This window comes from Zea mays, chromosome 4 (genome assembly GCF_902167145.1).
Source record: "Zea mays cultivar B73 chromosome 4, Zm-B73-REFERENCE-NAM-5.0, whole genome shotgun sequence".
Classification (NCBI taxonomy): Eukaryota; Viridiplantae; Streptophyta; class Magnoliopsida; order Poales; family Poaceae; genus Zea; species Zea mays.
Window position 1 is genome coordinate 177,165,112 of NC_050099.1, and position 22,755 is coordinate 177,187,866.

At 53.9% G+C, this 22,755-nt stretch overlaps 2 protein-coding genes across 2 annotated transcripts; one reads left to right on the forward strand and one right to left on the reverse strand.

Annotated features, from left to right (window-relative positions):
• Positions 1-523: 523 nt before the first annotated feature.
• LOC100281733 (protein binding protein) lies at positions 524-9,171 on the reverse strand. The gene is made up of 2 exons (NM_001397580.1): positions 7,233-9,171; positions 524-1,329 (listed from the first exon to the last, which is right to left on the reverse strand). Exons 1-2 carry the CDS (start codon positions 8,730-8,732, stop codon positions 931-933), a joined length of 1,899 nt encoding a protein of 632 aa, NP_001384509.1. The 5' UTR covers positions 8,733-9,171; the 3' UTR covers positions 524-930.
• On the forward strand, positions 2,533-5,372 carry LOC103654131 (uncharacterized). The gene is made up of 4 exons (XM_008680961.4): positions 2,533-3,140; positions 3,234-4,460; positions 4,561-4,679; positions 4,761-5,372. Exons 1-4 carry the CDS (start codon positions 2,597-2,599, stop codon positions 5,151-5,153), a joined length of 2,283 nt encoding a protein of 760 aa, XP_008679183.2. The 5' UTR covers positions 2,533-2,596; the 3' UTR covers positions 5,154-5,372.
• Positions 9,172-22,755: the final 13,584 nt, after the last annotated feature.

Genomic DNA, 22,755 nt, shown 5'->3' on the forward strand with positions numbered 1-22,755 from the left:
CTACTTTGCAAATAGAAAAACCAAATGGAAGAAGACAAGTTTGAAGAACCAAGTCCAACATTTTCAGTGGTTCAAGCATCCCTACGTTGCTTCTAAGTGATATATAAAAAAATAAAATTGCTGCGCGGGATGGAGGCGCATCATTCTTTAATCGCGAAAAAGGGAATAGATATATAGAAATGGACATGTTGCAGTCAAAAAGAAAATCTAAATCCGAGGGCAAACTGCTTTCGTGCCCATCACCATCAACCATTCAGCGGTTGATCAAGCACCATCTACCTTTGCCAGCTGCCCAGTAAACCGTTATATCTCCACATCGCTAAGCAGTTGCTTAAGAGTAATTGTCCACTAAAGGCTAACGATACTGTTAGGTACAGTGCCACTGTACCAGTGAGGACCAGTAGATTGCCTTGGAAACAAAACATGAGAAAATACCAAAATACACTGCTGCTACACATCAGCAGAGGCTCGGGCAGAAGACTCAACAGGAGGCAACAAACAGTAGCAAAGAGGAGTGCGAACAAACAAGCATGTGCATTGGAGCTTCCTCTTTGCGAGAAAATCGCTGCATATTGGTAAATCTTCCATTACAACAGGGGGAGGGAACACTACAGTCCCCTCAAACACATTTTTTTTTCAACAACAGGGTCGTATCATCGTCATCATCTGTCAAACATACATGATACATCCAGCAAGATGAAACACGGAGGGGGGCAAAAAAAAATAGCGCTGGCTGAATTACAGATTAGTGGGGTGGGTATAAGCCATCCTGTACGTTCTCAAGGAGATTCGACTCCGATTCATTGCCACGCCAAGGGAGGGGGTGCTCCAGGCACAACATCAATCAATCTGCCTCTGGCGTGCAGCTGCCATCAACAACTAACATTTTAAGAATGCAAATACAACTTACTATGCTTGTGAGAACGCGGTTTACTCCTCGAAGCCATCCATCATGGGGCGGTGGCCTCCTTCCGAAGAAGTGTTCTTCGAGGACTGTTTTCGGGCTGTGGTCCGCCTGCTCTTGGCTTTCTTTGCCTTCATCCTCCGCTTCTTCTCGGTGGCATCGACCCAGGTGTAGTCCGACGGTATGTGGAACGGATCAACCTCGTCTTTCCAGTTCCGCCCATCACCACTGTCACCGGACTGCGTACCTCGGCCACCCTTTACCCATGAATACCATGAGCCTGATCCTTCTGGTTCTTTGGCTTTCGCGTCTTGAAACTGTGTCGGGCTTGAAGGTGGGGTGGCAAACTCGTCTAGAGGCTGTAGTTCTTCAAACTTTGTGAATGTGATGATGACTCGTATCGTTGGAACAATAGGGATGGCGATCTGAAATAAGATGATACAGAAAGTCTCACTGTGCAAGAATAGATATTAATGTATCAAGTGCTTTTATCAAGTCTCAATTTGCAAGAATATATATGAATGTGTCAAGTGCATTTTATCATCCCAGGCATTTTTCACTTGACATGATCAGGAGAAAACACTCTGCCTTCAAGCAAAAAAAAACAAATCTATCAACTTGTTGCTATGTACGTGCAATAACAGCTTTGAGCACCACGCATCTTGCCTGTGAAAAGCGAGAGATTTTGAAAGAAATATTCACGGCAGAAATGGGTGCTCCGACAAGCCAAACCATAGTTCCACTTAAACCTAAAGGAACATCCAAAACCTACAGGTCTTTTCCACCAATCCATGCTCACTTCAATCGTAAATCATACAACCATCCTTGTCACATGTGTCAATTAAAATTTCAGTACATTCCGTATACATTAAAAAACACATCAATTGGTTAAAAGAAGACCAGGAGCGGTACTTGATTGGCAAATTGAAAATACAACTTAGCTTCACATCAAAATGCAAATGAAACAGTAAGAGTCACACTGAAAATTCACATTTCAGCAAAATAGACTAGAAATAAATAGTGCCACTCACAATTTCCCCTACATTAAATATTTTTCAGGAAAGAGTGGTTACGAAGAAGGGCAGGCCTGTTGCAAAGGTGAAAGCTGTCTCACTGAGTTACCAGCAGTGTTCGGCTAGGCGCCGCCTAGGCGGCGATTAGGCGCGCCTAGGCGCTAGTCGACAGCCTGCCGCGTAGCCTAGGGCCCTGTGCGGCTTCTAGGCGGTCGCGGCGACTAGGCGGCGCGCAGCCGCGCCTAGGCGGCGAGTGGGCGGCGCGCAGGCGCCTAGGCGGGCGCGTTGGCGGGCGCGCGGGCAGTATTTTTAGCGCGTTGGCGGGCGCGTTGGCGGGCGGTATTTTTAGCGCGCGCATCGCGCGGTAGTTTTAGCGCGCGCGCGCGGTAGGTTTAGCGCGCGGTAGTTTTAGGCTTTTAGCGCCCGCTGTGTAGCCGTCTCCCTCCCAGACGGTGACAGAAACTGCTCCCCCGCCGGCTCCCTGCTCCCCCGCCTGCTCCCTGCTCCCCCGCCGGTGAGTTCTCCTCCCCGTCGGCTGCTCCCCTCCCTGCTCATCCCCCTCCCCTGCTTTCCTCCCCTGCTTTCCTGCTTTCCTCCCCTGCTTTCCTCCCCTGCTGAAACTGTTTTCCTCCCCTGTGCAGTGTACAAGTGAAAGAAATAAAAGGATTAAGGTTTAAGGATGTCATCAGAAACTGCAGCTGCACCTTCTGAAACTGAAGCAGCTAGAGCGAATCTCCTAAAAAGAAATTCAGATGATGTTGGATGGGAATATGGTGTTCTTGTTGATGCTAACAACAAAGACAAGGTGAAGTGTAAGTTCTGTGACAAGGAGATGAGGGGAGGGATTTATAGGTTGAAGGAGCATCTTGCCCATGTTGGAAAGAACGTGAAGAAATGCACGTCTGCAACACCGCAGGCTCTAGAGGCTAAAGAGAAGTGCAAGAAAGCAATAGAGGCTGCAAAAAGGAAGAGGGAGGAGAAGACTGTTCGTGAGCTAGAACTTAGAGAGGAAGTGAATGTATCTAGGGTTGGAGAGGAGTCAGAAGAAGTCACTTGTGTTGGAAGCTCACAGCCTCACAAATTAGGGCCAATTGACAAATGGACACGTGCTATTGATCCTACCAAGGCTGATTCATTCAAACAACAGCAGCTGAACAAGGAACTATGGAAAGAAAGAGAGCATGAGGTGCACAAGTTTATTGCAAGATGGGCCTATAATCATGGTAAATTGCTAGTATACGATGCTGTTTTCACATTTTAAAATTCATGAACTGAACACATTTTAAAATTAGACTTCATTTTTTAATCATTGGCAGGAATACCTTTCAATGCATGTGACAATGATGAGTTCAAGCAAATGTGTGAAGCAATTGGACAATTTGGACCAGGACTTACACCTCCAACTCAAGATGCTTTTCGAGGTAGTTTGCTGGAAGAAGAATATGAAAGAACCAAGTGTTTGCTGCAGGAACGTGAAGCCGAGAAGATGAAAAATGGTTGCTCTATTATGACCGATGCTTGGTCAGATAGGAAGAGGAGAAGCATAATGAATATATGCACTAATTGTGCTGATGGAACCTCCTTCATCAGCTCAAAAGAGATGTCAGATGTGTCACACACAAGCGAAGTCATTTTTGAATTAGTGGACAAAGCAATTGAAGACATTGGTGAAGAAAATGTGGTGCAAGTAGTCACTGACAATGCCTCTAACAACATGGGAGCAAAGAAGCTATTGCTTGAGAAGAGACCACAAATATTTTGGACCTCTTGTGCAGCTCACACAATCAACTTGATGCTCCAAGGAATTGGCAAATTGCCTCGGTTCAGGAAAGTGATTGACCAAGCAAAGTCATTTACCATATTTGTGTATGGCCACACAAGAACATTGGAGTGCTTGAGATACTTCACAGAGGGGAAAGAGCTAGTGAGGCCAGGAGTGACTAGGTTTGCTTCATACTTTCTCACTTTGAACAGTATGCAAGAGAAGAAGGACCAGTTAAGGAAGATGGTAGTTCATAGCAGGTGGGACTCATTAAAGGATGTGAAATCAAAGAAAGGAAAAGAGGCCACAGCTACTATATTGAGTCCAGCCTTTTGGAAGGATGTGAAGCTAATGTTGGCTGTTTTTGAGCCATTGGTCAAAGTCCTCCGTTTGGTTGATGGGGATGTGAAGCCATCCATGGGTTTCCTTTATGGAGAGCTACTAAAGGCAAAAAGAGAGATCAAAGAGGCCTTTGGCAATGTTGAGTCTCGATTCAAAGATGTTATGGCTGTAATTGAGAAGAAGATGAATGGAAGACTTGATTCTCCATTGCATTTGACAGCTTTTTTGCTGAATCCACACTATAGCTATGCTAACCCATCAATATTTGATGAGCCCAAAATGAATGAAGCCTTCATATCTTGTGTCGAGCAATTTTATTATCATGATGAGGACCAACAAGAACAGGCTGCCAACTTTGAATTGAAAAAATTTCAGAATAGAGAAGGACCATTTAGCAAGAAGCTTGCAAGAACTTTTCAAAACTATGATTACAATCCAGGTAGAGGTACTTAACTACTTATTATATGGTCGTTTGCTGTTTTCTACCATGGTTGTTTGCTGTTTTTTAAACTAATAGAGGTGTTTCTAATTTATTTCAGCATCATGGTGGCGGTTATATGGAACTGAAACACCAGCTTTACAGAAGATGGCTACAAGGATATTATCTTTGACATCAAGCTCTTCTGGTTGTGAAAGAAATTGGAGTGGGTTTGAAGGGGTTAGTACCTATCTATTAATCATTTCAGCAGTACTATGATTAAATTTCAGAACTGAAAATGCTTTTGTTTCTAATTTATAGATACACACTAAGAAGAGAAATAGGCTGACTACAACCCGCCTCAACAAGTTGGTCTATATTCAGTTCAATAACAGGCTGATGAATAACAGAGAAAAGATTAAGTCAAAGAAAATCACTGATGTTCTCTTGTCTAGTGATACAACTGAAGCTCAAGGTTTTCTCCAAGAGGGTGGAGATGATTGTGCACAAGTTGTCTTTAGAGATGAGGAGGAAGATGAGATGGAAGGTACAGGGATACCTTGGTCTGTTATTGGAGAGGCAGTGGGAGCAGAAGAACAGCTTGAGCCTCGTAGAAGTGCAAGAGTGAGAGAGCTCTATGAAGGAGAAGAGTTTGAGTCTGAAGAAGAAGAGTATGAAGATGAAGATTTGTGCTACAGTGAAGATGAAATATGATCTGGACCATCTCCATCTAGTAGTGAAGCCTTTTGTGATGCCCTGGTCTTATGAACTGCAGTTGTGTCACTTTGTGTCTGTGTGTCTTCTTTTGTGTGAGACCTGAACTAAGAACTATGTGCTTGTGCTGTCCTTTATTTATAAATTGTGTTCTGCACTTGTATTACTGTCCTATCCACTTGTGTTGTAATTACCAGCTGCTGATATGGTGTGCAGTGTGCTCAACTGCTCATGAATGGGAGGCTGCTGAAATCATCCAGATAAGTCACAATTTAGTGTTTTCTATTTTTTTTATGAACAGCTAGCTGTCTATTGACTAATTTACTAACTACTAGCTGTCAAAATGTGTTGCAGCCTTGCAGGAGCTAGGAACATGCAAGAGTAAGCTAAGCTAGGAATCAGATATGTCTACTGGCCTTCTTTTTATACTTACTGTGACTCATATAGTCATATATAGTAGTTATATACGTATTAACGTATATATAGTTATATACATAATATATATATATAATTTATGGCTATATTGCCAAAACGCCTAGAAAAGCGCCTAGAAGCGCCTAAGACCGAGTACTCCCGACTAGGCGCTAGGCAATGGGTCACCGCCTAGATTCCGCCTAGCGCCTAGCTGAACCTTGGTTACCAGGTCATGGATTCGAAGCAGCCTCTCCGCATTTGCAGGGAAAAGACTTGCCTTGGTTTATCCCTTCCCCAGACCTCACTCATGTCGGAGCCTCCAGTAGTGGGTCAGCCCTTTTTTAAAAGAGTGATTAGGAAATGCTGTTGATGGACACATCATTAAGATATTAACTAACTCTAGAGTGCACAAAGGTCAATAGGAGCAGTAGGTCATTGGTTTTCTGGTGGTTTGGAGTAGGACCCAGCTAATCAAGACTTGAATGGAGGAAGAGACAAAGTGGGTGGGCCATAGGGTGGCTCAAGAAAGTTTTGAAAAATGAAAACCCCAACAGGGAACAGATTCTTTTGGCAGCTTCTGAAATCTACAAGATTATTGACACTAACATCCCTGACTATTATTATACCTTAACAGGATGGTGGGAGCAACCACCTGGCAGCCACAGTTCAAGGATTTAAAGTTGAGTACCAAAATAGAAATGATGTGACAAGCATATAAAAAGGGCAAGACAGTTCACTAGATTATATGACTCAATGATGTACCATATACATGGGAAATGGCATACAACTAAAGAGGATACATTGTAAAGATGCCCACATTGGATATACCCTTAGATGTGGGTATGGCATGTGGGCACTGAAGCCGTGTGTCGAAGAAAAAATTATGACTTTTTCCCAAGTTCGTTGATCTCTGCAATGGTACTTTCCAAATTTGCCTTTTATCATGTCCATTGTAACACATGCAAATTGTTGATTTTCACTTATTCCAGAAGGGATTTCGGCCAACAGTATAAGTAGCTTAAAAGCAAAGTTTTGCTTAACTTTCTATGGATCCTATGCGACCAAAAAACATATGGTAAAGTGACATTATATTTTCTTATGACTGTATCCATGTTAGTGAACAGGTGGGCATCACATCTTATGATTGTGTTCTTGTTAGTGCAAATAATTTATTACCAGGAAAAGCGGAAGACACCACATAAGATGCACCAAGTCTATAACATGAAGTATGCTTTCTTAATTTTCAAACAAACACAATATTTCTTATTAAAAATAGTCCCAAGAAAAAGGAAACATGACCAACCAAACATCAATGTAGGAATTGGGGAGGGAAGTGTTCCCAGTAGAGATTCAAACAACATGATGGACAATATATAGCCAAAGTCAATAAGGATGAGAGCACAAGCAATGATGCTACCAACAATGGCATCTCAAGCAACAAGTGTGCAGTACTAAACTAACTTGCTACCCTTACAGGAAGCAAATAACTGTTAGATGTGGTAAGAAACTTGATTCAGATTTGTCAGAATATCTTGAGTAGCAAAGAAACGTAGTTGTCCGTCGAGATGATTGAAAAATAATATGCATGCAATCTGATTGGAATAAATGGCAAGATGTAATCTGCTGAAAGCACGGGTAATGTAATCAAGGTGCCAGATAGTTTACCTTGACTGGAAATGTGCCTGTAGGAAGTTTGGTTGTCAAGAGTTCCCTAAGCCTCCTGATAGCCTTCACTTTGTTTGCTAGGACATCAAGCAGAGGGATGAGTTCATCTGTCTTCAGAGGGAAATCCGGTGTCAACCACAACACTGGTCTTAACCCCTTCTTGTACTCGCTCTCATGTTTTACAGACTCAGCAGATGAGCCACCCTTTTTCTTCTTCCCACTGCCCTTCTCCTTTTGCTTCCCTGGGTCACTTGTTTCATCCTTACTCCCCACCTTTGATGGCTTGTCATCGCCCTTGGCACCTTTCTTGGCGCCCCAACCAAACCATCCCTTCTTATCTTTGGTCACGCCACTCGCATCCGTATGATCAGCACCAGCATCACCTTCGTCGCCCCTCTCCTCAGATTCCTCTTCGTTGTTCCCCATCCTAAGCGCAGAATCAAGTTGCTTCCTCTCCTCGGCTGTCAACACTTCGTCTAACTCAGCATCAAGCTCTGCGCCCCTCCCATTCTTCTCCTCCCCATCCATGGCAAACAGCTCCTCGTCTGTCATCGCCCCAGGCACGCGCCTAGACTTCACGGTGACCAGGACATTCAGCATGTCATACACCTTGGCTTTCCATTGCCCGACGGCTTCTGTCCTCTCTTGGCGGCGCCAATTCAGGTGCGGCACGAGCTCTGCCTGCGTGACGTCGATCCCCGGACGGTACATGTTGGTCTTGGACATGAGCGCTACCTCATGCGCCACCTCAGACTCTGTGGGCTGCACCCCCGCCCCCTCCAGCGCATCCGTAATCTCCTTATCCTTGTGCGCCAGCACTATTAGCGAGCCCGAGTGCAGCTCCTTGCCCCCGGCATCCTCGGGCCTGGCGCCGTCACCGAGGAAGAGGAACGTCTGGTCCGAGCGCTGGATGCGGAAGCCGTCGAAGCCAGCGAGCGTCATGTCGGTCCGGAGCGCGGCGCCGCGCTTCCAGATGCGGTAGGTGTCGGAGGGCGCGATGCGGCCGATGAACGGGATGACGGAGGACTCGAAGTGGAAGGAGATCTCCATGTAGAAGTCGCGGATGCGGGAGATGGAGGCGAGGATGCGCGGGAGGCGGCGGCACCACTTGGCCCAGGCGAGCGGCTGGTAGTGGCGCGCGATGATGGTGGCGATGGCCTCCTCGCGCGTGCAGACGGCCTCCTGGAGCGCGGACCAGCCGTCGGCGTTCTGCAGCGACCAGTCGGCGCCGGCCGACATGAGGATGTCGGCGGCGACGGGGTCCCGGAGGCGCACGGCGAGGTGGAGCGGGGTCTCCCTCCGCGGCACGTCGCGGCGGTCGATGACGGCCGAGACCGCGTCCGCCACGGCCTCCCCCGCGACGGACTCCTCCTCGGTGGCCACCTCCCCGGCGCGCGGCAGGCGCGGGAGGGCCGCCACCAGTCGACGCAGCGCCGCGTGGTCGCGCCGCAGGACGGCGAGGTGCGCCGGGCTGTGCGCATACTTGGACACGTCATCCATGGCGGGGGGTGGGGCGGGTCCGGCCGGCCGGTCGTAGCTAGGTCAGGCGGGTCTGGGGAGGGAGGGGCATGGGAGCTGCGGGCGGGGCCAGATCTGGCGCGGCGCGGGTGCGGACGCTCCTCCGGGTCGCGCTCCGGCGCCGGTGCCGGCGCCGGTGGTGCGGGCGAGGGGCGGACGAGCGGTGGGAGGGAGGGGCGGGTTGGCCGGAGTCGGAGGGGAGGGAAGTGGTCCTCCTATATTCTGTGGTTATTTTTCCCCTTCCTCCCTTCTCTCTCTCTCTGTCTCTCGCGCGCGCGCTGGCTCGGACGCCCGTTAGGGACGAAGACGAGACCAGGGGAGAGGAGGCCACACGCCCACAGGCAACCAAGCTAGTGCGGAATGGCTGTTGATGCAAGTGATCGGCATCGAGTGGTTTCACTTGCTAAGCAAGGTTTGATGCCATTTGATGATTGTGTGTTTCTTACTCACACTTGAGAGATTGGCAGTCGCCGATGATGATCTACGATGCATGCGCTGGGCACGCTGCAGCTGCCAATCTTTAGACTACGTGCAGTGCTGCATGCCGATCGACATAGATATCTCGTTAACGTGTGTAGTTGACACAATAGTTGTGATATCTCGGCCACATGGATTGTGTGATATCCTGATCCAAGTATAATAGGATTGATACCAATAAATTACATCTTCTTTTCAGAAAACTACCTCAAAAGAACCTCTAGGTTAAACGTGATTGTTCTAGAGCAATCTTAGAATGAGTGACCAACCAAAACATTTTCCTGGTACGCACGAGTGAGGACAAAGTACACACAAAAGATTTGTGTTGGTTTATAGGGATTGTTTATGATCTTAGAGGGTTGTCAGAAGTAAATACCACCGGTCCGAGAGTGACTGTGGTGTTACAAATGGTATCAGAGTCAAACCTCGTGTTTTCACGGGCGTGTATAGGCTAGGGGTTCGAGCATATGACGTATGGCGCATGTGAGCCTAGAGTGGTCACATGGCGTAACATATGACGACACTAGATGCACAGACGTGACCAAAAGGGGGGGAGGTTCTTGTTTTGGGTTGACTAACGAGGACGTCGACCTTCTTATCCTGGGTCAGGTGGATTGTGTGACATCCTGGTCCAAACCTTAATAGGATTGATAGAGTACTCATAATAATAAGGTGTATCTTCCTTTTGAAAGCTTATCTCAGAAGAACATTTGGGTTAAGCGTGCTTGGTCCAGAGAAATATTGGGATGGGTGATTGTCGAAGAGTAAACTCCAGCGGAGTGGCAGAATTAGGGATGGAAATAGTAAAAAACTCCTCCCATTTCCGTTATCATATTTTTTTACCGAAAACAGGAGTGTGTGAGGTATAGCCGGAAACATTTGCGGGATATACGTGTCGGCGTTTCGAAACCGGGGGTCTCTGGACCGACGAGTAAATTGTCGCCGTGTGCCCCAGCCCAGATGGGTCGGCGCGAGACAGAGCGCGAAGGGGGGAGGAAGCCGGAGGGAGACGGGCGTGAGAGGTGGAATCTCGCGGCCTTCGTGTTTGTCCTGCGCCCAGGTCGGGTGCGCTTGCAGTAGGGGGTTACAAGCGTCCACGCGGGAGGAAGCGAGCGGCCTCACGCGAGCGCCGTCCCGTCCTTCCCCGCGCGGCCAACCCTCTGTAAGAGGGCTCTGGACCTTCCTTTTATAGGCGTAAGGAGAGGATCCAGGTGTACAATGGGGGTGTAGCAGCATGCTAACGTGACTAGCGGAGGAGAGCTAGCGCCCTAAGTACATGCCATCGTGGCAGCCGGAGAGGTTTTGGCACCCGGTTCGTGAGATGTCGTGGCCGTCGGAGGAGTGTCGGTGCCTGGCGGAAGGACAACTGTCGGGGCTGTCGAGTCCTTGCTGACGTCCTCTTGCTTCCGTAAAGGGGTGGAGAGCCGCCGTCGTCATAGAGCGTGCGGGGCGCCATCATTACTCGTATAGCGGAGCGAGCCAGATGGGACGCCGGTCTTGTCCCTCGCAGCCTGAGTCAGCTTGGGGCAGGGTAATGATGGCGCCTCCTGTTGACGTGGTCGGTCCGAGCCCTAGGTTGGGCGAGGTGGAGGCTCCTCCGAGGTCGAGGTCGAGTATGTCTTCCAAGGCCGAGGTCGAGTCCGAGCCCCTGGGTCGGGCGAGGCGGAGACCGTCGGCTGAGGCCAGGGCTGAGTCCGAGCCCTGGGGTCGGGCGAAGCGGAGTTCGTCGTCCTTCGAGGCTGAGCCCAAGTCCGAGCCCTGGGGTCGGGTGGAGCGGAGTTCGTCGTCTTCCAGGGCCGAGCCCGAGTCCGAGCCCTGGGGTCGGGCGGAGCGGAGTTCGCCGTCTTCCGGGGCTGAGCCCGAGTCCAAGCCCTGGGTTCGGGCGGAGCGGAGTTCGCCGTCTTCCGGGGCTGAGCCCGAGTCCGAGCCCTGGGGTCGGGCGGAGCGGAGTTTGCCGTCTTCCGGGGCTGAGCCCGAGTTCGAGCCCTGGGGTCGGGCGGAGTGGAGTTCGCCGTCTTCCGGGGCTGAGCCCGAGTCCGAGCCCTAGGGTCGGGCGGAGCGGAGTTCGTCGTCTTCCGGGGCCGAGCCCGAGTCCGAGCCCTAGGGTCGGGCGAAGCGGAGTTTCCTATGGCGCCTGAGGCCGGACTTGGCTGCTGTCAGCCTCACTCTGTCGAGTGGCACAGCAGTCGGAGCGGCGCAGGCGGCGCTGTCCTCTTGTCAGACCGGTCAGTGGAGCGGCGAAGTGACTACGGTCACTTCGGCTCTGTCGACTGGGGGGGCGTGCGTCAGGATAAAGGTGTCAGGCCACCTTTGCATTAAATGCCCCTGTGATTTGGTCGGTTGGCGTGGCGATTTGGCCAAGGTTGCTTCTTGGTGAAGACTGGGCCTCGGGCGAGCCGAAGGTGTGTCCGCTGCTGGAGGGGGTCCTCGGGCGAGACGTAAATCCTCCGGGGTCGGCTACCCCTGCCCGAGGCTGGGCTCGGGCGAGGCGTGATCGCGTCCCTCGAATGGTCCGATCCTTGACTTAGTCGCACCCATCAGGCCTTTGCAGCTTTGTGCTGATGGGGGTTACCAGCTGAGATTTAGGAGTCTTGAGGGTACCCCTAATTATGGTCCCCGACAGTAGCCCTCGAGCCTCGAAGGGAGTGTTAATACTCGCTTGGAGGCTTTTGTCGCACTTTTTTGCAAGGGGACCAGCCTTTCTCGGTTGCGTTTTGTTCCGGTGGGTGCGCGCGAGCGCACCCACCAGGTGTAGCCCCCGAGGCCTCGGAGGAGTGGTTTGACTCCTTCGAGGTCTTAATGCATTTCGCAACACTTCGGCTGGTCTGGTTGTTCCCTCATGCGAGCTGGTCGTAGCCCGGGTGCACGGTCGGGTCCCAAGTTCTCGGGCTGGTATGTTGACGTTGTCAACGGTTTGGCCGGAGCCGGGGTTACGAGAGCAGCCCTCGAGCCTCCGCACAGGGCGAGAGGACGGTCAAGGATAGACTCGACTTTTTTACATACGCCCTTGCGTCGCCTTTCCGCAAGGAGGAGGGGGGGGGAAAGCGCCATGTTGCCCTTGGAGGGCGCCGAACATGGTGTCTCCGGTGAGCTGCTGACGGGTAATCCGAGTGGACGCCCGTGCCCCATTTGTTAGGGGTCGGCTAGAGGCCCGGAGGCGCGCTCCAAAAGTACCTGCGGGTGATCTGCCGGACCCGGTCCCCTTTCGACGGGGTCCGAGGGCTCGATGCCTCCCTCTGATGGGATTCCGTTACAAGATCGTTCCCGCTGGTCTCGGAAATGTCCTAGGGTACCTCGGGAGCGTAGCCCGAGCCTTGGTTATGTATCGAACGTACCCAGGGTCATCCCTCGCTCTGTGTCTGAGGCGGCTGTGAACCCTTCGAGGGCCAGCCTACAAACCCCTGATCAGTAGTGGGCGCGGAGCCCGAGTGGCCTGAGGCGGCCGTTGAACCCTTCCGAGGGGCCAGCCTTCGAACCTCTGACCAGTAGTGGGCTGAAGCGTCCCGATCCTTTGGGACTCAAATGTGATACAATTACTAGTCCCAGGAGGCTAGTAATCACATTCATTACTTCAAATAGTTACAGAGTCTGAATAATGTTATTACAATACCGGGGATACAAGCTTGAAAGGGAGCCGAAAAACATATATCGCAGTGGAAGATAAAATAGCCCAGGCCACAGGCAGAACTGGGTGAAGACACAGCCCCATCAATCAAGCATAGCAGAAAAGAAGTCTTCAGCTGCTGAAAAACATAAATAAATCTAGGTGAATACGCTAGGTATTCCGCAAGCCCACCCGGCTCCCGTAAAGAGAAAGTGACCTATATTGTACATGCTTTTTATGGTGGAGTTGAAGTCACTCATACTTTTTCAGAGAAAGGCAATACTCAATAGTGAGGGTTTTCCCAAAAACGATAGAAGTAACAACAGGCTTAACTACCACTGAGCTTCCCGCTCCCGTGGTACTACTTTCTTTCCAGAACATACACACACATTTCCCTGTTCCCAGTTGTAGTAGAAACACTAATTGTCATACCATACCAGACTCGTCCATACCAGTGGACACGGACTATTCGAATAGGTTTAGACTCTGCGCAGAGGGGTACACTTTACCCACTAGTCCGGCTCTGCGATCTCATGGCCAATGAGACCCGAATCCGAAACTCTTTCCTTCCTTGTACGTCCGAACCTTAATGGTTATACCGGAAGGAGTCAGGCCACCACCATGTCCAAACTGGACAAAACATTCCCCTTCCTTATCCTCCCGGTGCTACCCCAGCCTTCATAACCCTGGGGTGGGACCGTACGAGTTCAGATTGAGTGGCTGCCCACACAGCCTCGAGTGGTTGTACTTCTAAAGAGTACAGGTAGTGAAGATGACAAACCGGTCCTTATACGAGGGGACAATCCTTCTGCTCACGCCTAAACCAGCTGAGCCATCACCTTAGGCCCTCCCCTAAACCAGGGAGTCCCTGATCATCCCACTTCACTAGGTGATGAGGGTGAGTACCCTTCATCGCACTCTTTTTGGAAAACATTTCACTTATACTCCTTTTTACTTGCCCCATATCTTTTAATCGAAGTAATAGTTAATGCGGGCTCTCTCATGCTTACCATGCAATTCGATTCCCATCCCATAATCCAGGCATAGGCAGTGGTAGAGAGAAATAGGTAAATAATGCATCAAGGGAAGGATGGACTTGCCTTCGTCAAAGCTTTCCTGGCACAAAAGGTTAATCTCGGAGGGGTCGGGTTCCTGCCCTTCTTCCGGAGCTAAGAGTTCCGGAGGATCGGATCCCTCTTCCACTAATTAAAACATAGCCAAAAACAATACATCAAACATGGTGACTTTTGGTGGAGTGTGCAAATTGTTATACTTTATTATTTTTGTGCCCTAATAATTTATTTAAACTATTTTTGGTGCATAAAATATCAGCATATAAGTGTATATGGGAAAATGGGAAAAGAAATGGGAAAAGAAAAAGAAAAAGAATTTCCTTTCCTTGTGGGCCGGGGGGGATTTTGGCCCACATGGGCGCGGGCGCTCGCGCGGGCGAGGCAGGCGGCCCAGCTGGCCCAGCTGTGCGGGGAGACGGTGGGTGACGGCGTGGAGGCGCGGGCCCACCAGCCAGGGAGAGGGGAGGGGGGCTGACGGTGTTAGCGACAACGGAGGGGGAGAGGGACTCGACCGGGGCCGACCGGCGGTGAGGATCCGCGGCGGTTCTCCGCCGTCGGTCCGGTTTTGCGACGGGGAGGCGATGGCGGAGCATGAGTGGTAGATGGGGATCACAGGGGCGGAGCTAATTTCGCCTGCGGGGGCCTAGGGCGGCCGGTCCGCGGCACGGTGGCGGGTGCCCGCGGCGGCTTCGCCGCCGGTGAGTTTTCCGGCCGAAATAGAGTGGGGAAGGTGGCAGGTCGTGATCGTGGGAGTGTGGCGGAACTCTTGGCACCATTTAATTGAACTGAAGGTCACCAGGGAGGGAGAGGGGAGCTTACCGGAGCGGTGGAGGGAAGCACGGCGGCGCTGCTAGCTCGATTGAGCTCGGGGAGGAGTGGAGGAGATGGTCGTGGCTGGTGTGGAGGGCTCGGGCTCGGCTATCCCTTTTATAGGCGCCCGGGAGGGGGAGAGGGATGGAGGGGACGGCGAGCTCCGACGAGCTTCCATGATGGCGGGCATGGAGCAAACGGCGACGAGACGACTCGGGCAGGCTGAGGATGAGGGGACGGCTCGGGCACAGAGGCGGGTTGGTCGCGGAAGTCGGGGCGAGCTTTAATGGCGAGGCGACGGGGCGTGCAGCGCTCGGCGGCGAGCGCGCCGGTGAGGCATGGGCGAGAGAGATGGAACTGACGAGTGGGGTCGGCTGCCAGTGAGAGGTCCGCGCGAGAGAGAGAGAGGCGGGGCGCTGACGGGCGGGGTCGGGCTGTCAGCGGCGGGAGTGGCGCGCGGCTTGGGCCGCCTGGGCCGGAAGGAGAGGGGAGGGAGGCGGGCGCGCGCGAGGTGGGCTGAAAGGAGGCCCAGCCGAGGGAGGGAAAGGTTTTTTTTCCTTTTTCTTTTTCTGATTTCCATTTCTCTCCCTTTTTCTTTTCTACTTTTGTGTCCTTTTGTTTCTTTTCTTCTTAACAAAAGTTCTCTAGATGAACTAGATGATAAATATGGCCTATGTGAGGTGCTCAAATAACTTTAAGTGTATGCAAAAGATAGGGTGACCTAGGGGTAGGGTTAGGGAAAAGAATAAAACAAAAGGGGAAAAATTAGGGGGGGTTAGGGTTTCAAACCTGGGTTGGGATTTTGGGATGTTACATGGGCGCGGAACCCAAGCGCTCTGAGGCGGCTGTTGAACCCCTTCGAGGGGCCAGCCTTTGAACCTCTGATCAGTAGGGAGGCTCGGGGCATGTTTCCTTCACGGAGAAGGATCCTTTTTGGGGTATCCCCCTTTCCCGGTCCCTGTTGTAAGAGAGAGAAAGAGGAAAAGGAAAGGATATGAAATCGAATGACGTGGCGTACCTTTTTTGACGCGGTCATTATGGCGAAGGCGAAGCGTCGCTTGCTTCTCCTGCCTGAGGCGCCGCCTGTCCCGCCGCGGAGTTAATGCGACGGGGCGAGTGGTTCGTGAGGCGGCCGTTGCGCGTGCGCGAGCCGTTCGAGGAACGGAACACGGGCGCGCCGTCTTCACGCCGTGAGAGAGGGTTCTCTCGCTGCCCCTAGATGGGACGTAAGCTTGGCTGACGACATGACCGCTGCTCCTGCCCGCCTGCCACCGCCATTACTGCCGGCCCATTTTTGGACGTATTGACCGTCGCGCCTGGCTGGCACTGCTGGGTCATACGCAGGGTTGCCTCGAGTCGCAGTACTGGTTCCGCAGTCGAGGAGGCGTGGTAGTGGTGCGAGTGGCGGTGCAGTTGCTCGCACGTAGCAACCGGCGCGCCAGTTGCATGACGCGTGGGCCTGGGCCTCCATGCTGGTTGCGTTGGAAGTCGGAGGGGTGCGCCCACTTGGCGTGGTTGCATGCCGCCTGCATGGCTGCCCGCCCTTTCACCCGCTGGTCTGGGCGAAAGTGGAGGAATGCTCGTAACCGCTGGGCGGTTGCATGCACCGCGCGCGGCGGTTTGGCTTCTTCTGCCCTGGGCCAGTTTGCAGGACGCGTGGGACCCAGCCCCCGCGCCGTAGGGGGAGGACCTTGGAGCGTGTTGGAGAAGACTCAGCCCACGACGGCTGGGGACGCAAGTAGGGAGAGTCGCCTTTAAAAGGAGGGTGACCCCCTTGAAAGGCGACCATGTCTTCGCGCTCCCTTATGCATCGTGTCTTTCCACCTTCCGATCCCCCGGATGGGGAACACCTGCAATCCTTCCGCCTTGTTGTTGGAGGAATGCAACTTCGTGGAAGTTGGTACCTTTCAGCCATCGTTCGGCTTCAAGGATTTTCATCAGGCAGCCCGGCTGCATCCCCTCGCCGGTGGTCACCCAAGACTGTGACCACCAGCCCCTGGGTGGGGAGAAGCAAGCCGCGCTGCGATCTTGGTCCCGCCCTCAGCTTCAAGGATGTTCATCATCCTTGCTAGGGTGGAGGCCGGGCTGAGCCGGAGCTCTACCTCCCGCGCGGATTCGTGGGTCAGCCTCTCCTTCAGCATTCAAGGGAGAGGGCGCTCACTGGCCTTGCGAGAGGGGCGGACTTCGACAACGCGAGGCTGGTCGATGGCGGGCGTCATCAGCTTCAGCACGTTGGGCTCGCCGGCTTGGCTCCCGGTGCCCCCTCCCGCCGCAAGGGCGGTTGTCGCGCCGTGCGCACGGGAGGACCGCCCAAGACGTCGCGCGCCGCTAGGGCGGCGTTCGTGTTCTGGGGCTATCCTGCCTTTGCACCGGTACGGCGCCTCCGCGCGGAGGTCGGTGCCTCGCTCGTTCAGGAGGATCCGAGTGGGGATCTGCCGATGGGCTGACGGCTCCTGTCGTCGGTGCCGAGGTGGATGCGGCTCGAGAAGTCCCCGTCGCCGATGGGATCACCGCCACCATCTGCGCTCCAGGCCTCCGGCTCTTTGTACTTGTCCTCGCCCCTCAAGCGTCGGCGTGGGCGAGGGCAAGGTTGCAGCGGTGTCCGCCCTGAGGCCATCGCTGCTGCAGTTCGGCCACCCGGAGCGGGGGTCATTGTCGCTGCTGCCGGAGCGGGCAACGGCGAGCCACCCATCGGCCTTCTGTTGCTCCGCAGGCCCCCCAATCGTGTGGGGTTGTTCGTACCTGCGGAGGTGGAACCGGGGTTCCGTTTGTAATGGCACCTTGAATGCCGGTCTTTTGTTCATTGTGGCTGTCAGGGCCTGAACATGTATGTATTTTTGGCGCGGAGCCGTGTTTTTTCCTCATTTTCGAGCACTAAGACTCGCCTGTTGGTTATCTGAACCGCTTCACCAAACGTGAGTCGCCTCGTGCGAAGGTGACGAGTGAGGTATCCGTATCCCAGAGGCGTAGGAGTCCCTCGGCTCGGTCGACCTTGCTGTCCGAGGCTTCTCTTGCTTAGTTAAAGGAACCCCTCGGCCGCTCTTCGATGAGCCGAAGCCGGGGGTAGCGGTATCAGCTTGAACAGAGGCAGAGTTGGCTTCAAAAAGAAGACTTGGTCAGCCGGAGCCTGGCCGCGTCGTTCGCTGGCGGGACCGACACCGGAGTTGAATTGCCGAGGCCACGGGCCGGGCTGATGTCTTCGGGGGACAGCTGGCCAAGGCCTCAGGGTGGCCGGCCGAGCCGTCTGCTCGAGCCGGATTCCTGGAGAAGACCCTGGCGGCGATGGCCTGGGCGTGGTGCTGATGTCGTCCTTCAGAGTGGAGATCCTCCGACCGCGTCGCCGTCCGAGGCTAGGTCGGACCTCGCCGAAGGTGTAGTTGACGCCGAGGGTGCTGCTGCTCCCTTCAACTGTCAAGATCCGAGCCTGCAGGATCGGATTATCTTGTAGTGTGTGTATGTTTTCTGCGGCCGCCGAGGCCCAAACATACCATCATCGTGTTATAAAGCTGCGTTTCTTTTCCTCTTGTTTCGAGTGTCTGGACTTATTTGTCGGTAACAGAATTGTTTGTGCGAGCGAGAGTTGCTTTTCACGGAAGGTGATGAGTGAGGTATCCGTATCCCGGAGGCGTAGGAATCCCTCGACTCGGTCGGCCTTGCCGCTTACGCGCACTCTTACTCGTCCGTAGGGTTCTGTCACGGACGCAGTCGAGAAGGCCCGAAAAATCGTTCCGGCAGAGGAGCTTTCGAGCGTGAAGACTTGTTCGGTCCGCGGAATCACTTATCCGAGCGCGAGTTACTTATCGCAGAAGGTGATGAGTGAGGTATCCGTATCCCGGAGGCGTAGGAGTCCCTCGGCTTGGTCAACCTTGGCTGCTTACGTGTACTCCGTCGTTTTCAGGATCCACTTTCGAAGTAGTCGAAAAGCACGAAAGACATTCTGGCGAAAAAGATCTTTTTCCGAGGAAAATTTTGGCGCAGAGGGGGTTCCCCCCTTTTAGCCCCCGAGGGAGGGTTGGGCTTTGCCGAGGCAAGGCTGACCCTTCCTTGATGACTAAACTTTGCGTGGGAACGAGGCATACGAACGACTTGAAAGCATCTTAAGGGTAGAAGCGACGTAGTTGTTGGATGTTCCAAGCGTTGCTGTAGACCTCGCCTTGACTGTTGGCCAGCTTGTATGTTCCGGGCTTCAGAACTTTGGCGATGACGAACGGCCCTTCCCAGGGAGGCGTGAGCTTATGTCGCCCTCGGGCGTCTTGTCGCAGCCAAAGCACCAGGTCGCCCACCTGGAGGTCTCGGGACCAAACCCCTCGGGCGTGGTAGCGTCGTAGGGACTGCTGGTACCGCGCCAAGTGTAGTAAGGCCATGTCTCGAGCCTCATCCAGCTGGTCCAGTGAGTCTTCTCAATTAGCTTGATCGCTTTGGTCGGCGTAGGCCCTCGTCCTCGGGGAACCGTATTCTAAGTCTGTGGGCAAGATGGCCTCGGCCCCATAGACTAGGAAGAACGGTGTGAAGCCTGTGGCTCGGCTCGGCGTTGTCCTCAGGCTCCAGACCACCGAGGGGAGTTCCTTCATCCACCGCTTGCCGAACTTGTTGAGGTCGTTGTAGATCCGAGGCTTGAGTCCTTGCAGAATCATGTCGTTGGCACGTTCTACCTGCCCATTTGTCATGGGGTGGGCCACAGCGGCCCAGTCCACCCGGATGTGGTGATCCTCGCAAAAGTCCAGGAACTTTCTGCCGGTGAACTGGGTGCCGTTGTCGGTGATGATGGAGTTCGGGACCCCAAAGCGATGGATGATGTTGGTGAAGAACGCCACCGCATGTTCGGACCTGATGCTGTTTAGGGGTCGAACCTCGATCCACTTGGAGAATTTGTCGATGGCGACCAGCAGGTGCGTGTAGCCCCCGGGTGCCTTCTGCAAGGGGTCGACTAGGTCCAAACCCCACACAACAAACGGCCAGGTGATGGGTATGGTCTGCAGGGCCTGAGCAGGCAGGTGGGTCTGCCTTGCGTAGAACTGACACCCTTCGCAGGTGCGGACAATTCTAGTGGCGTCGGCCACCGCCGTCGGCCAGTAGAAACCTTGTCGGAAGGCTTTTCCAACAAGGGTTCGAGGTGCTGCGTGATGGCCGCAAGCCCCCGAGTGTATCTCTTGTAGGAGCTCCTGACCTTCGGCGATGGAAATGCATCGCTGGAGGATGCCCGAGGGGCTGCGGTGGTAGAGCTCCTTCCCGTCTCCCAGCAAGATGAACGACTTGGCGCGCCGCGCCAACCGCCGAGCTTCGGCTTGGTCGAGGGGTAGCTCTCCTCGGTGGAGATATTGCAGGTACGGGGTCTGCCAGTTTCGATTAGGCGTGACCCCGCTTCGCTCCTCCTCGATGCGCAGTGCCTCACCCTCGGGGGCCGAGGGTACCTCGGGCCGAGCCGAGGGTGCCTCAGACTGTGGCGAGGGTACCTCGGACTGAGCCAAGGGTACCTCGGACTGAGCCGAGGGTGCCTCGGGCTGGGCCGAGGCCTTCTCGGGCTCGGGCGTGTCGTCGATCTTGACGGAGGGTTGATGCAGGTCTCGGTAGAAGACGTCCAGGGGAACCGTTGTTCGCCCCGAGGCTATTTTAGCCAGCTCGTCCGCAGTCTCGTTGTAGCGTCGGGCGATGTGGTTGAGCTCGAGCCCGTAGAACTTGTCTTCCAGACGCCGAACCTCATCGCAGTATGCTTCCATCTTCGGGTCGCGGCAGTGGGAGTTCTTCATGACTTGGTCGATGACGAGTTGGGAGTCACCACGAGCGTCGATGCGTCAGACCCCTAACTCGATGGTGATGCGCAAACCGTTGACCAGAGCCTCATACTCAGCCACATTGTTGGACGCCGGGAAGTGGAGGCGTAGCGCGTAGCGTAGGTGCTTCCCGAGGGGCGAGATGAAGAGCAGGCCTGCGCCTGCACCTGTCTTCATCAGCGACCCGTCGAAGAACATGGTCCAGAGTTCCGGTTGGATCGGAGCTGTTGGGAGCTGGGTGTCGACCCATTCAGCCACGAAGTCCGCCAACACCTGGGACTTGATGGCCTTCCGAGGGGCGAACGAGATCGTCTCGCCCATGATTTCCACCGCCCACTTTGCAATTCTACCCAAGGCCTCGCGGCACTGGATGATCTCCCCCAGGGGGAAGGATGACACCACAGTTACCGGATGAGACTCGAAGTAGTGTCGCAACTTCCGCCGCGTCAGGATCACCGCGTACAACAGCTTCTGAATTTGTGGGTAGCGGATCTTGGTCTCGGACAGTACCTCGCTGATGGAATAGACTGGCCTTTGGACGGGCAATGCATGCCCCTCTTCTCGTCTGTCAACCACAATCGCGGCGCTAACCACCTGAGTGGTCGCGATGACGTAGATCAAGAGGGCTTCTCCGGTAGCGGGGGCACCAAGATGGGCGCGTTCGTGAGGAGCGCCTTCAGGTTCCCGAGGGCTTCCTCGGCCTCAGGGGTCCAAGTGAAGCACTCGGCCTTCCTTAAGAGGCGGTACAGAGGTAGGCCTCTTTCGCCGAGGCGCGAGATGAAGCGGCTCAGAGCCGCAAGGCATCCCATGACTCTCTGTACGCCTTTCAAGTCCTTGATGGGCCCCATGCTGGTGATGGCTGCAATCTTCTCCGCGTTGGCCTCGATGCCCCGCTCGGAGACGATGAACCCCAAGAGCATGCCTCGGGGAACCCCGAAGACACACTTTTTGGGATTGAGCTTCACGCCTTTCGCCTTGAGACATCGGAATGTCACTTCAAGGTCGGAAAGGAGGTCGGAGGCTTTCCTCGTCTTGACTACGATGTCACCGACGTAGGCCTCGACCGTTCGGCCAATGTGTTCGCCGAACACATGGTTCATGCACCGTTGGTACGTTGCACCCGCATTCCTCAAGCCGAACGGCATGGTAACATAGCAGTACATGCCGAAGGGTGTGATGAAAGAGGTCGCGAGCTGGTCAGACTCTTTCATCCTGATCTGGTGATACCCCGAGTAGGCATCGAGGAAAGACAGGGTTTCACACCCAGCAGTGGAATCCACGATTTGATCGATGCGAGGCAGAGGGTAGGGAACTTTCGGACATGCTTTGTTTAGACCAGTGTAGTCTACACACATCCACCATTTCCCTCCTTTCTTTCTCACAAGCACAGGGTTGGCAAGCCATTCGGGATGGAATACCTCTTTGATGAACCCTGCCGCCATTAGCTTGTGGATCTCCTTGCCTATGGCTCTGCGCTTTTCTTCGTCGAATCGGCGTAGAGGCTGCTTCACGGGTCGGGCTCCAGCTCGGATATCCAGCAAGTGCTCGGCGACATCCCTCGGTATGCCGGGCATGTCCGAGGGACTCCACGCGAAAACGTCGGCGATTGCATGGAGAAAGTCGACGAGCACTGCTTCCTATTTGGGATCGAGCTCGGAGCCGATCCGGATCTGCTTGGAGGCGTCGCTGCGGGGGTCGAGAGGGACGGATTTAACTGTCTCTGCCGGCTCAAAGTTGCCGGCGTGGCGCTTCACGTCTGGCACCTCCTTAGAGAGGCTCTCCAGGTCGGCGATGAGGGCCTCGGAATCGGCGAGGGCCTCGGCGTACTCCACGCACTCCACGTCGCATTCGTACGCGTGTCGGTACGTGGGGCCGACGGTGATGACCCCGTTGGGGCCCGACATCTTGAGCTTGAGGTAGGTGTAGTTGGGGACGGTCATGAACTTGGCGTAGCATGGTCTCCCCAGCACTGCGTGGTAGGTTCCTTAGAACCCGACCACCTCGAACGTGAGGGTCTCCCTTCGGAAGTTGGAGGGCGTCCCAAAGCAGACGGGTAGATCGAGTTGTCCGAGGGGCTGGACGCGTTTCCCGGGGATTATCCCGTGGAAAGGCGCAACGCCTGCCCGGACTGAGGACAGATCGACCCGCAGGAGCCCGAGGGTCTCGGCGTAGATGATGTTGAGGCTGCTGCCCCCGTCCATGAGGACCTTGGTGAGCCTGACGTCGCCGATGACGGGGTCGACAACGAGCAGGTATTTCCCCGGGCTCGG